Raw genomic sequence first — 15791 nt, forward strand, 5'->3', positions numbered from 1 at the left:
ATATATATATATATATATATATATATATATATATATATATATATATATATATATATATATATATATATATATATATATATATATATATATATATGAATCGAATGATGTTATGAACATCATTACTACCTCAAGTATACTAGGTAAACCTTACTGGAAATAACAAGAAATGATCTAGAGCTTCAAAGGATCTTGGATGGCTTGAAAGTTCTTGAAGTAGAATCATGACACAAAAACAAGTTCAAGTAAGATTTTCTACTCGAATTAAGATAGTTATAGTTATAGAAATTGAATCAAAGTTTGAATATGAGTATTACCTTGAATTAGAATGATTACCTACTGTAAGTAACAAAGGTTTCTTGATCTTAGATGATTACTTGGAATTGATTAGAAAGCTTGGAAGTATACTTGCAAACTTGAAAGTATTCTTGATTTTATGAAACTAGAACTTATAGAATTTATGAAGAACACTTAGAACTTAAAGATAGAACTTGAGAGAGTTCAACTAGATGAAGAAAATTGAAGAATGAAGGTGTTTGTATGTGTTTTAGGTCGTGATATATGGATTAGATATAAAGGATATGTAAGTTTGTTTTCTTGTAAATAAGTCATGAATGATTAATAATATTTTTGTAATCTTGCTAAATAATTCATACTATATTACAAAGAATGGTTCCCACATGTTTGATGACTCATTAAGGGCTGCTAAGAGCTGATCATTGAAGTGTATATACCAATAGTATGTACATCTAGGAGCTGTGTATTATACGAGTACGAATACGGGTGCATACGAGTAGAATTGTTGATGAAAATGAATGAGAATGTAATTGTAAGCATTTTTGTTAAGTAGAAGTACTTGGTTATGTGTCATGAAGTCTTTCAAAAGTATACTAATACATCTTAATACACTATATGTATATGCATTTTAACTGAGTCGTTAAGTCATCGTTAGTTGTTACATGTAAGTGTTGTTTCGAAACCTTTAAGTTAACGATTTCGTTAAATGTAATTAATCCCATTGTTATTATATTTAATTAGATGTTAAATTATTACCTTATAATGATAACATGATGTATTAATATATCTTAATATGCTATATAAATATTAGGTTATTATTATAACGATAATCGTTACATATAGATATCGTTTTGAATTTCTTAAGTTAGTAGTCTTGTTTTATGTATAAAGTTCATTGTTAATATACATAATGAGATACTTAATTATCGTTTCATCATGTTAAACATATATATATATATATATATATATATATATATATATATATATATATATATATATATATATATATATATATATATATATATATATATATATATATATATATATATATATATGTTCATATATATAATATCATGTCATATACATGTTATAGCGTTCGTGAATCATTGGACAAACTGGGTGGTCAAACGTTATCACTAAATCCATTTCGGTTAATCAAGTCTTAACAAGTTTGATTGCTTAACATGTTGGAAATATTTATTCATGTAACTATTAATCTCATATAATATATAATCATGGAAAAGTTCGGGTCACTACAAACAACTTTTCTAAAATTGAACTCGCGGGTTATACTTTTATTCAAAAAATAATTGTATATAATAATTCTAAAATAATATAACTTATATACTTTACTAATGTTACGTTTCATCACAAATTTTCAATGTACTCTAAATATTACGTAGTATATAATTTATATATTAAAAAGATATTAATGGTGAGAAAAAAAATTGTAGGCATTAAGTTACTGACACCATCCAAAATCACTTTTAAAATTTGTCAACATCACGGGCTCAAAAGAACTTTGAAAATTCGTCAACACCACGGATTCTTAAACTCGAGAAATTTTTAAAATTTGTCAACACCATTAGCTCTTAAAATCAAAAGAATTTTTAAAATTTGTTAACACCACAGGCTCTTAAATGATTCTTATACTTTTCATTTTTTTTTAATATCGCTATTTACATACCAATATCAACTGCAAATTACATTTTTTTTCCACGGTTTTACACACCCGTGCAACGCACGGGCTTAAAACGTAAGTATTTGTACATAACTATATATATCAACCGAGTTGGGCTAGTGAGTATATGTCACACGTTAAAATGCATTAATGAACCTATAATTTATTTAATTAACATAGCTTATAATTAATACATATAAAATGTAATGTATTTATTACATTTTATGTGTAATAATTTACAGTATTCAACTATCAGAAGGTGTGTTCTTTTCGTGATTTTGTTATTCTTTCTAGCTTCTTACCAGCAGTATTTTTTATGTTTTTGTATAAAATTCATTTGCTTTAAAAGAATGTACTCCGTAATATATTTTATTAAGTGATGTTTTAGGTGAATTTTTTTTTACATTTTTTATTTTGACGAAAAACTAAACATACTTGGAACGTGGAAGCTTTCATCCAAATATGAAAGAACTTAAAAATGATACAAAATAAGGTTCAAACACAACCAAACTAAACAAGAGACCGACTAAAAGGAAAAAAGAAAAGCCGCAACTAAAAACCACCACTAAACAAACACAACCAAACCGAAGCAAAGAGGAAGAACCTAAGGGGCTCACAACCTTACCAACAAAGACCAAACAAGAAACCAATCAAAGGGTGAACAGGAGATACAAGAAACCAACAAAACACCGAAATACAACGAATCCGAGGAACCATCATCATCAACGAACCCGTTCATAAAGGAGCTGTTCATAAAGAACCCTACTTGATCAGAAGACCGACTTAGGCAAACGTTAATATAGAAGGAAATTATAACTTAATTATATAGTATGTTTTTTGTGTCATAAGACCACCCACTAACTATATGGTATTTTTCTTTATCTAATTCCTCTGCAAATGAACCAGATTGAGAATATGACCATGAATGTATGGTTAACACTTTATTTGCATTGATTTTGATTTGAAGTTACATTTTATTGGCTGCCAAATTTTTTTTGTTTTTGGTAATTGGCTGCCAAATAACGCGGTAAGCTGTACAAACTTGATGTCTATAATTTGTTAGATGTGAAAAAGGGTAAGCTACGGTAAGATTGAAGAGACCGGTAAATGGGGTAAAAGTATAAGGGTCTACTTTGACAATTTTCTAAAGTTTGATGGGTGATTTTGAAAATGAAATGTAAATAAAGAAATAGAATAATTTGTTAGATGTGAAAAAGGGTAAGCTACGGTAAGATTGAAGACACCGGTAAATGGGGTAAAATTATAAGGGTCTACTGTGACAATTTTCTAAAGTTTGATGGGTGGTTTTGAAAATGAAATGTAAATAAAGAAATAGAAAAAATAAATCTTGCGGTGAAGGTGGATCGAACACCTGACCTTCAGATCTTCAGTCTGACGCTCTCCCAACTGAGCTATCCCCGCGTTTGATCTTTTTATGTACCAAGTTAATACTTCTATCGAACAAATGTTTGTTTAAGTTATATCCTATAGTGGATCATAGAATATAAAAAGTATTATAACTTATAAAAGTAAAAAAGTTATCGTTGATATTGAATAGATGCTCATTTCTAGTTGTATTAAGCCTTGAGCGTTATTCGGACTAATTTTTATTTTTAGTTTCAAATAATCATCAAATGCCTCCACTTGAATCATAGGCCTGCGTTACTAGACAGGCGAGAAAATGAGTCCAAATAGCATTTAAATATTTCTCCCCACTTTTACTTGTAGTCGATATGGGACTGGTGATTTCGTTTGTTTTTCCTTTTAAACAATATTTTAGTTTATCCTTAGTTTTCACTTGTTATAGACTATAGAATAAAATAAGTCATCATGTTTCAAATTGTTGATTAAAATTCCATTCTAGTTTTAACGATAAACTATTGATTCGCAGTTAGGTTGTTACTTGCGACTCCGATTACATTTTGCTACAAACTACAAACTTAAATTGCTAAACTTATAATCCCAAACTATTATTAGTTCGTTCAAATCCTCTGCAACATACATGCAAAATTGTATTGCTTTTATGTATCAGCTGAAGATATATGTTCAAAACATTTTACTCGGTTATCAGACCTATTTATTCCGAGCGAATAGATCTACCAGTGCCGGTCCTATCTGCTTGACATGGACACAAGAGTTGGAAAAAGAACGAATGAATAATATTCATTCACACTATTATCCATTACATGGGGACCGTTATCATTCTACTCGTATCGATAATGACACAAACAATAACATTCAAAACGTGAATAAAATGAATAAAAGCTTCTAAAGATTAAAATGTGCAGAAATCACATCATATCATAATGGTTATCTAAACCTCACCACAAGCAAATAGATGATACAATTTGGAAAAAACAATGAGAAGTTAACATTAAGTCAAATTATTAACTTGAATCTCTAATCATTCACACTTTGTAAATCAAACAGAATAAACTGAAGGAAAAAAAACATATTCTCAAAACCCGGTATCAAGTACTGGCAACTTTGCCAGTCACTACAACAACTCAACAAGAACAAATATAGCAACCGGAAAAAAACAAAACAGAAACATTATTGATCTACTCTTGTACCACCCTCATTCAAAAGATGTACAACAACACATCAAAAGTAGAATCAGCCGAAACCTAATGTCATCAATTGAAAAACAAAAACTTGCCACCATATCCTTTGTTTCAACTCCGTAGTATATCTTTTCAAGAATCTACATACCAAATTACCAAATCGCCCTTAACTCTGCTCGTGTTGTATACTAAAGAGGTGGGTTATCTACGAAAATAACAGATCCTCCTAAAGTGACCTTCTTGTATGCAAATCATAAAAAACTTCTATGCCGCAATCCCTGCAACAAATTTACATAGGAAACAAGTTAACATCATGATTTCGTATACCAATCTTGAAACAACCGTCTTAAAATTAACAACATAACTACATAAGGTGCGTTTAGTTATCGAAAATTTTCTCTAAGTTTCCATCTTCATTTTCTAAAAATGTAAGATAAGGTTTTCCCTATTCAGGCTACCACTGAAACGGGAGTATTTTACTCGAATGCAAGCGACCTAAACGGGTTATCACGTGACCATTTTTCGTATACCAATCTTGAAACAGCCGTCTCAAAATTAACAACATAACTACCTAAGGTGCGTTTAATTATAGAAACTTTTCTCTAAGTTTCCATCTTCATTTTCTAGAAATGAAAGGGATAAGGTTTTCTGTGTTCAAATAGAATATTTTTACTCTGATGCAAGCAACCTAACCAGGTTATCACGTGACCGTTTCCGAGCCTTTCACTGGCCACCCTAAGATATGTTCTTCTACTAAAGTTTGAATAGAGGGCTATCTTAGGATGCTTCATTTATACAAAACAAGAGGTTTTATTTCATCTCTAAAATAAAAGTAAAATTTGTTCAAAACTTATAATCTTCCACAGGACGGAAAAAAAAAAAAAAAAAAAAGGAGATCTTCATCTTTAGAAGCAAGAACAATTAAAAACTAAAAATGGAGCTTAAAAAAATATTAGAACAAACCAGATGTAATTATAGCATACATACCTCTATTAGTTTGTCTATTTGCAATGTTATAGTTTCCAACATCTTCTGAATTGTCAAGCCCATAACTGAATGAACCCGGACCAGGCCCGTCTAGTTCATTAGTCGGAGACTGCCAAGTCGGGTCACCATAGATCGAACCTCCACGGTACAAATTACCATAAGACCCCTCATGACCGACACTGGGCCCGTTTCTTCCAATTCCAAGCCCATAGTTGTTTTCTTGACCCCTTAAAGATCCAATACTTCCACCATTGTAAATAGATGAACTCATTGCACCTTGACTAGATATAGGAGACGAACCCCAGTTCGGCCCATTACCAAAAACTCCAAAACCACCATTTCCAGAACCCAAATACGCACCTGACCCGCCCGGGCTAGTTAGCCCACCGTTTCCCCACCCGTTTCTAGTTGATGAACTGATAAATGACTCATTTCTATTATATCCGATAGGTGTGATGAGCCTATTTGAGTTTCCACCAAAATATGGGCTCAAAACTCGCCCATAACCCATGTTGTTAGAGTTCCCACCAAATGCACCCGGGCTCAAAGCCGGGTCAAGATTCATACCCATCCCATAACCAGATGACCCAAACGGAGAGAACCCAGTTCGCCCACTAGCAATTGGACTGAACCGGCTATCAGTTCGACCTCCATAACCTCCAATTGGGCTCATATTGTAACCTTGTGGGAAATTACTAGTGACAAACATGTTTGGTCTGGTTAACCCGTAGTTTAACCCAATCAACGGGCTCCGAATAGGCCCTGGTGATAACTCTTTTGGGACAGCCCGTTTGACCTCAACCATTTTGCCATTAAGTTCATGAAAAGTTTTAAGTAAAACTTGATCAACCGATTCTTCTGAATCAAATGTGATGAAACCAAAACCTCTCGGCCTTTGAGTGTTGTGATCGTACATCACAACAACGTCTGTTATACCACCAAATTGTTCAAAGTATTTCTTGAAATCGGTTTCGGTGACAGTTGATGCTAAACCTCCTACAAATATCTTCTTTGTACGCCCTGCGGGACCCGGTGATCCTTGAATGCTACCATTGATTCGATTCAGTCCATGATGGTCTTCCCTCGGAACAGCCTTCTTTGCCTCAACCTAATCATTTAAAATCATGCAAATTATGAAATAAAAATTGTGAATTTCGTTGTTGTTTGTATAATATCGTAAGATTTAATTACAATACAGTACTTTGTGCTTAAAGAAAAAAAATATATATCAAGATTAAAGGGTGTTTTGCAAATCGCATTGCTTTCTGAAAGTGATTATGCGATACTAAATAATCAGAAGAATAAGATAATCAGTTGTTTGAATGCTCCAATAACATTTCAGATTTAAGGATGTACATGTAAAGGGCCCTAAATGATCCAATAAGCAGGATCACCTTAGTTGCAAGTAGTCTTAAACAGAATATCTAAAAATAATTAGAGTGACCCTTAATTAATCATATAATTAGAATCTGCTTCACTACTAACTGATTATCAATAATCAATAACTTGAATATAATCTAGAACAGAATATCTAAAAAATAATTGAACATAATCAGAAAGTTTAAATAGACTTACAGTTCGGCCATCGATCATATGTTTCTCCAATACAACCTTTTCAGCAACAGCAGAATCAGCAAAAACTACAAAACCGAATCCACGAGCCCGGCCCGTGATTCGATCTCTCATGATCACAGCCTCAATCACCTCACCATAACTACTAAAATAATCTTTTAATCTACCCTCATCAGTATCCCATGAGATACCACCAATGAACAGCTTACCGAAATTCGATTCAATCTTTTCAATAACCCCATGTTGAATTGCCATTAAATTGAACTCAATTCTCACTAAAAAAACCTTATTTTGATGCTAACCCAGTTCAACTACAACAACAAGAAGATAAAAAGACATCACTATTCTATTAAAAATCAAAACTTTATCATAGTAACACACTCAAATCAATCAAAATTATGAAGATATATAAATCTATCCTGAATTTAACACAAATATTGATTAATCAGATCAAAATGTAGATTAGAAAAAAGATTGAAAAGAAGTAATTGATTACCTTATCCTGATATAATCCAGTGCAAAAAAAAAGTGATCAGATTAGTATTTTTCAGTGTTCATAGACTGAAATTAAGAAAATTGGATCCCTCAAACATCAATCTCAAGTAGATTTCATATTCCTAAAAACTCACAATTTAGATAGATCAACTGAATTGATTGAATAATTATGTAAGACAAATAGAATTTAGTTTTGGGTAGTTTATACAAGCACTCACCATTAATGGAAATATTGATTTGAAAAATGAGATCTAATCTAATAACGAATAAAATTGAAAACAGAGGAATGGATGTGTGGGTTGTTTTTCGTCACCAAAGGTAAGGTATTGTTATTGTTTTTTTTAATTAACTAATAAAAAATTTAAATATCATTAAAATAATAAAAATTGAAACTTTACATATTTTCTTGGTTATTCCTCCACTCTTTACGTATGTTTATAATATAAAATATAAATATAAATATAAATATAAATATAAATAAATAAATATGAAAATTAATGGGTATTTGGAGCAGCTGGGATTGATGATGATACGTTGTATAAATATTATTAAATAAACAATAAATAACAAAAAATAACAGAAAAATGAGAGAGAATGAGAAAGACAGTGTGTTTAATCTCTGGTGTAAGAATATTTGGAGAAGCCTAGAGAGACATGACAGGAGATGATGAGCTTTTTAAATCTTAAATTTGAATAATTAAAAATAAAAATGTGTAGTTGAAATTACTAGGCACAAACAATTACGGATTAGTGTTATTGTTAAAAATTATATTTATGTATCAATTAGTGATGTAATAGTTATTAACCCTTATTAACCCTTATATACTAAAAGGGTGTGGAACCGTGTCGTTTGGTACCCACCCCACCTACAAAATTGGTCAAAACGACATTGTGGGGAACCGTGTCGTTTGGTACCCACCCCACCTACAAAATTGGTCAAAACGACATTGACCCAAACTGTAACAACCCAACCCAATATCCAACCGAATACGCGAATCAATTTTTTATTTTTTTTTTATAACAACACAGGTGCGCGGCGCGCAGCACCCTAGGGTGCGCGGCGCGCACGAGCCTCATCAGCTTCTGTCCGGTTTTGTCAAATTTCAATTAAAGATCTCTCACTTCTCGACATATTTAGACGAAACGCTTTTCACGACATGTTATAATAGCTAAAACTCACACGATTCAATAATAAAATAAGTTTTACGAAACCGAACCCACATATGCCGTAATACGAGTTTCGTACAAAAATATGAGTTTCGACCACACTAGTTTAAATTCCAAACGACACTATGAGCATGGTGTTTGGGGGTTAAACTACCCAAATCTCGGTCAAACTCCAAAAGCTATATGCCAAAAGCGTCCCCTATCAAAACAAAGCGGGATCACTAATTCGAACGAACGCCCTTACCCTTGTCCACGCCAGAGCCTATAAAAAGGTAAACAACGAGAGGATAAGCTAAAGCTTAGTGAATGCAATAATTATACATATACATATATAACCTACTTACTTGCAATCACTTACACAATACCGCATACAAGCTAGCAATTCGACAACTATGCAAACATAATGCATAAACCAATATCCGCAATTCATAATAAGCTAGCGACACCAAAAGCATATAGTTCACAATTAAATATACTAATACAAAATTCACACAACCATGGTTAACCAATCGTACAAGGGAACGGTACTCGCTAGAGACCGTCGGAGTTCATAACATTCATTAGTGTACATACGACGCGTAATCACTAATCTCTCGGGTGATGTCTTGAACACCAGGACAATTTCACCCCCATGACAATGTGGTGTCTTGAACACCGCGACACTTCCACATGTCAATCAAACCAAATGAATGGTGTCTTGAACACCGCGATAATTCCACTCCCATGACAATGTGTTGTCTTAAACACCGCGACTATTCCACACGTCAATCAAATCAATGAGTGGTGTCTTGAACACCGCGACAATTCCACTCGTTACATAGAATGTGGTGTCTTGAACACCGCGACAATTCCACATTCCACGCTATACAAATAAATACATTATATACGTACACGCATAAGTATTCCACTCACCTTAACAATTCGGTGACGGTTCTATACTTCTGCGAGCTTCAAGGCAAAGTACCTAGTACAATAAGTACTCGATCAACACACAAACTAGTTGGACTAAACGCCAACAACTCACTCATGTGCATTTAATGACTTAAATGCATTAAATGCCCCATTTTCACCAAAACCGTCCATTTAAGGTCAAGACCATCACATATCACTAAAAGCTAGTGACTAAGGTCCAACAACACTAACTAATACACAATTAGGGTATTTCATACCCATCTTTCCCAACTAGATCAATTATTACCCATTTAACCATTTTAAAGTCACACACCCATTTCGGGTCATCCACTAACCCCATTAACACCCATTTGCTTAATAACTAGGTGTGCTAGTAATTAACTAACCAATTATGACTCATAAGTCCATTTAACATTTTCAAAACCGTAGGTTAGTCATCCTTGGGTCCTCATGACCCAATCTTACCCAAGAACACCCAAAATCACCAAATATGGGTTTTATGTTCATCACTAACCCAAACTCTAACCCTTAAACAAATTAAAATAAGGAAATCAAAGTTAGAGCTTACCACCACAATCACAACGTAGCTAGTGATTAGATGAACAACTTTAACACACGTGGTTTGGCCCGAAATCAACTTCTTCCTCCTTGATTTGAGCTTTCTCTCTCTCAAAAGGGATTTCTCTCTCTAAACTTGAAGTAGAAAGATGAAGGTGGTTGAAAGTAGAGTTATGACACTCCATCCACTGATCTTGTGGCCCTTAACTCGACCCTAAGTGAATTTACCAAAAAGCCCTTCCAAAATATCAATTAAAAGAAACAGAATCCGGCTACAGTAGTAGTGCGCCATGCGCACCCTTAAGTGTGCGCTGAGCGCACCCTGGTCTGGACAGGCACTGACCTCTGTTTAACTGCACAATATTTCTCACACTTCAAGTACCCTATTTACTCCACTGTACAATAATTATTCGGGTCTTACAACTCTCCTCCGCTTGAATCGGAGCTCGTCCTCGCGATCCAAGCCGCATGACAAGAGGGAAGATAAACCAACACGAACTCTTCGGGCTCCCAAGTAAACTCGGAACCTATACTACGACGCCATTGAACTTTAAAAGTTCTCACCTCTTTATTTCTCAACCTTTTGACCTTCTCGTCGAGTATAGCAATCGGCTCCTCGACATACTCTAACTTATTGTTTAGCTCAATCTCGTCTAATGGCACCCATGAAGAATCATCCGCAAGACACTTACGGAGATGGAAAACATGAAATCTATTATGGATCCCCGCAAGCTCTTCGGGTAATTCCAAACGATACGCAACTTCACCAACATGAGCTAAAATTTTAAATGGCCCAATAAACCGAGGAGCTAACTTTCCCCATTTTCGAAACCGAATAACACCTTTCCATGGTGAAACTTTAAACATCACCATGTCACCTTCTTGAAACTCAATCGATCGCCTTCGCTTGTCGGCATACGCCTTTTGTCTATCTTGAGCCTTTTTCAAATGAGCCCGAATCATATCAATCTTGCTATTCGTCTCTAAAACCAAATCGGTACTCCCGATTTCTCTTTGACCCACTTCACCCCAACAAATCGGGGTTCGACACCTACGCCCATAAAGCATCTCGTAAGGTGACATTCCGATACTAGTATGATAACTAAGCGTACGAAAATGAGTTCGAGAAACAGGAAACGGGACGTAAGTCGAGTGACAACGTCCATGTCATTAGAACAAAAATTACATTTTTACCATGGTCATAAATATAATATATTATATAAATAATTACCTAGATTAAATATATATATTAATATATATATATATATATATATATATATATATATATATATATATATATATATATATATATATATATATATATATATATATATAATTTTACGAGTGTCGGCAGAGCACAAAGTGGGATATCAGCTGGGAATTGCTTGCATGCGATCGCATGAAAACAATGTAGAAACCCCATGCGATCGCATGGGGCGTAAGGGGTTGACACTTCTATAAATCCATTCGATTCTGATTCAGTTTGCATTCAATCCAACTCTCTCGATCTCTCTATATCTCTCAATATGTATATATATATTTATATTATTAATATTATCAATCTTATTATTATTATTATTATTATTATTATTATTATTATTATTATTATTATTATTATTATTATTATTATTATTATTATTATTATTATTATTATTATTACTATTATTATTATTATTATTATTATTATTTGTATTATTATTAGTATTATTATTAACTAATAGTAATTACATAAAATACTACGACGAGGTTCTGCTCGCATGTTTTCAAAACGAGTTTTTGAGAGGGATAGAGCTAAAGGAAATTATGGGTTATAGCTATGGAGGTTATGGGTAATGTTCGGGGGTATGCTCATGAGGTCAATATAGTGTTTATCATCTTTGTTGCGTCTACGTACTTTCTTGCAATATTGAATCTCAATATTGATACGTGAGCGCTCATAACTTAACTTTTATATATTAATAGTGTATCCCTGACTAGTGCTCGAGTACTTATGATTATGCATGCTTGTATATTTTATTTTGTCATTATATAGTTTATGATAAATCATGAATTTAGTACATATGCTACTGAGATAAGGTATATGATATGCATGTCGTTGGAAAGCTGACGAAAAATTAAGAACTTTTCATTTAGAACTCGTGTGATTCCGATGAACGGATTAAAAGATATAGTCAACTGAATTATTATTAATTTAGGTATTATTATCGTTAAAATGATTATTATTACTATCGTCGTTATTATCGTCGTTATAATCTAATTATTATTATTATTATTATTATTATTATTATTATTATTATTATTATTATTATTATTATTATTATTATTATTATTATTATTATTATTATTATTATTATCATTATCGTTATAAGTATTATCATTAAAAATTGTCATTGTTATTAGTATTACTATCATTATTATCATTAGGATTATTATTAATATTATCGTTATTATTATTATTATTATTATTATCATTATTATTATTATTATTATGATACTTAGTATTGTCATTAATATTATTATTATATTTATTATTATTAATATTATTACCATTAAAACTAATATTAGTATCATCAAATTACTATGATTAATATTATTATCATTATTATGAATGCTATATAAAAAGAGAACTAAAAGCTATTAAACAAAATCGATTAGGAAATAATGAGTATGAGTATTATGATGAAATTAAAATATTGTAAGATATTGATTTGAGAGAAAAAATATCGACTTCATTATTTTATCATTATTATTATTACTAAAAATATCATTTATATTTAAACTATCATTTTTACTAAAATTATCATTTTTAATAGAAATATCATTGTTATTATAAAATATCATTATTATTATCATTTTAGTAATTATTATTATCATTTTGAATAGAATTATTATTTTTATATAAAATATTATTATTACAGTTAATATTAAAAAGTATTGTTATTATTAATATTATCATGATTAGAATTATCATTTTATTTTAATCATTAGTAAATATAAATATTGTTATTATTATTATTAGTAGAATAATAATTATTATTATTATTACAAAATAATACAACTCTTATTCATTATGATTATCAATATTATTTTATCAAATAAATATGTGATACAAAGACATTTTTACCATACGTAATATAAATACAATATTTTTATGATATTGAGTAAACTTTATAAATTTTATTACTTAAGATATATAAAAGTATATTTATATCATATATAAAATTTTAATATAAATTTTTATTTATTAATAAATGATTTATATTATTTTTTTTAATAAAAATCTGTTAAATATATTTAAATATATAAAACGACTATGTTTAAGTTATACAATAATCATGTATAGATTTTGAAGGTCATTTTGGACCAAGTTAACTTTGTTGACTTTAGTTGACTTTTGCATATTAGTCTCGAGTATTAGGATTGTGATACACTACGGTTTGACCTAAATTGTTAGAGAGTTATTGACCAACATATAAAAATATATAATTAATATATGTTCGTGAATCCGAGGCCAACCTTGCACTTGTTTAATACCATCATATTCTTAATTACTACGAAATACAATATTGTGAGTTCATTTGATTCCCTTTTACTCTTTACATTTTTGGGACTGAGAATACATGCGCTGTTTTTATAAATGTTTTATTAAATGCTTTTGAGATATGTTTTGAACTGAGAATACATGAACTGTTTTTATAAATGATTGACGAAATAGACACAAGTATTCAAAACTACATTCTATGATAGAATTATTTGGATTCAGAGGTTCGATTTCTATAAAGATTGTATTATCGACCATCGGTGAGATGATTTTTCATTGCACGACGCATTAGCTACCGAAATGGTTCGATTTAGTAGTTAGTAACGGTGAGATGATTTTGCATTGCACGACGCATTCGCTACCATTTTAGCTACCCTCGGTGAGATGATTTTGCATTACACGACGCATTAGCTACCGTTGTAAAATTGTTTACGGTGAGATTTAGTAGTTAGTAATGGTGAGATGATTTTGCATTGCACGACGCATTAGCTACCGTTTTAGCTACCCTCGGTGAGATGATTTTGCATTGCACGACGCATTAGCTACCATTGTAAAATTGTTTACGGTGAGATTTAGTAGTTAGTAACGGTGAGATGATTTTACATTGCATGACGCATTAGCTACCGTTTTAACTTTCAAGACCCGTCCTAATCCATAAGGACGAATACATTACATTTGGTTACATCGCGAGGTATTTGACCTCTAAATGATACAATTTTACAAACATTGCATTCGTTTTTAAAAGACAAACTTTCATCACATCGAAACTTGACGGCATGCATACCATTTCATAATATATCCAGCTATAATTGTCTTAATAATATTCTTGATGAACTCAATGAATCGAATGCAACGTCTTTTGAAATATGTCATGAATGACTCCAAGTAATATCTCTAAATGAGCAAATGCACAGCGGAAGATTTCTTTCAAACCTGAGAATAAACATGCTTTCAAGTGTCAACCAAAAGGTTGGTGAGTTCATTAGTTTATCATAACAATCATTTCCATAATTTTAATAGACCACAATATTTCCTTTATTCAATAATCATACACTCGCAAGTGTTTAAAAATCATTCATATGGATTGAACACCTGGTAACCGACATTAACAAGATGCATATAGAATATCCCCATCATTCTGGGACACCCATCGGACATGATAATTTCGAAGTACTAAAGCATTTCAAATTCCAGAATGGGGCTTGTTGGGCCCGATAGATCTATCTTTAGGATTCGCGTCAATTAGGGGGTCTGTTCCCTAATTCTTAGGCTACCAAGTTTAAAAAGGGCATATCTGGCTTCGATCCATTCAACCATATAATGTAGTTTTAATTACTTGTGTCTATTTCGTAAAACGGTTATAAAAGCAGCGCATGTATTCTCAGTCCCAAAAATATATATTGCAAAGGCATTTAATAAGGGAGCAAATGAAACTCACAATCCAATATTTTGTAGTAAAAATATTCATACGACGAAACTGAACAACTGAATAATGCAGGGTTGACCTCGGATTCACGAGCCTATATCATTCATATATATATTAATACCTATACTTGTATTTGAACAAAGATATATATATATTATTATTAGTGTTATAATTTTTATTTTAATAACTTATATTCATTTTATATAAAAATATTAAGTTTCGTTATGTTATATGTAATATATACATATATATATATATACATATATATATATATATATATATATATATATATATATATATATATATATATATATATATATATATATATATATATATATATATATATATATATATATATATATATATATATATATATATATATATATATTATTTGTTAGTTAAAACAATACTTTAGTGATACTAAGGTAATACTTGAGATAATAATATTATTAATACTAATATTAATACAAACGATAATATTATTTATAATTCCATAAATATATTAATGATAGTTTTCATTAATCAATCTTATAATAATGATGATATCAACAGTTTTTAATAAAAAGAATAATTTAATAATAATGGTCATGAAAA

At 31.0% G+C, this 15791-nt stretch overlaps 1 protein-coding gene and 1 non-coding gene across 4 annotated transcripts; both read right to left on the reverse strand.

Annotated features, from left to right (window-relative positions):
• Positions 1-3324: 3324 nt before the first annotated feature.
• TRNAF-GAA (transfer RNA phenylalanine (anticodon GAA)) lies at positions 3325-3397 on the reverse strand. The gene has a single exon. It is a non-coding gene; the product is annotated as a tRNA-Phe (tRNA).
• A 917-nt stretch (positions 3398-4314) lies between these two features.
• On the reverse strand, positions 4315-8002 carry LOC139846694 (heterogeneous nuclear ribonucleoprotein 1-like). Of its 3 annotated transcripts, XM_071836180.1 has the most exons (5): positions 7812-8002; positions 7595-7715; positions 7102-7409; positions 5527-6634; positions 4315-4817 (listed from the first exon to the last, which is right to left on the reverse strand). In XM_071836180.1, the coding sequence occupies exons 3-5, from the start codon at positions 7351-7353 to the stop codon at positions 4804-4806; spliced, it is 1374 nt and encodes a 457-aa protein (XP_071692281.1). In that variant the 5' UTR covers positions 7354-7409; positions 7595-7715; positions 7812-8002; the 3' UTR covers positions 4315-4803. The 3 variants fall into 3 exon arrangements, with proteins under 3 accessions (XP_071692281.1, XP_071692280.1, XP_071692282.1); XM_071836179.1 differs by having other exon boundaries at positions 7595-8002; XM_071836181.1 differs by lacking the exons at positions 7595-7715; positions 7812-8002 and having other exon boundaries at positions 7102-7472.
• Between the last annotated feature and the right edge of the window lie 7789 nt (positions 8003-15791).

This window comes from Rutidosis leptorrhynchoides, chromosome 5, assembly GCF_046630445.1.
Source record: "Rutidosis leptorrhynchoides isolate AG116_Rl617_1_P2 chromosome 5, CSIRO_AGI_Rlap_v1, whole genome shotgun sequence".
NCBI lineage: Eukaryota > Viridiplantae > Streptophyta > Magnoliopsida > Asterales > Asteraceae > Rutidosis > Rutidosis leptorrhynchoides.

Coding starts and splice junctions, on each gene's coding strand:
- LOC139846694 (XM_071836180.1), bottom strand. CDS start 7,353: ATGGCAATTCAACATGGGGTTATTGAAAAGATTGAATCGAATTTCGGT. Junction 6,635..7,101: donor ATATGATCGATGGCCGAACT/GTAAGTCTATTT, acceptor TTAAATGATTAG/GTTGAGGCAAAGAAGGCTGT.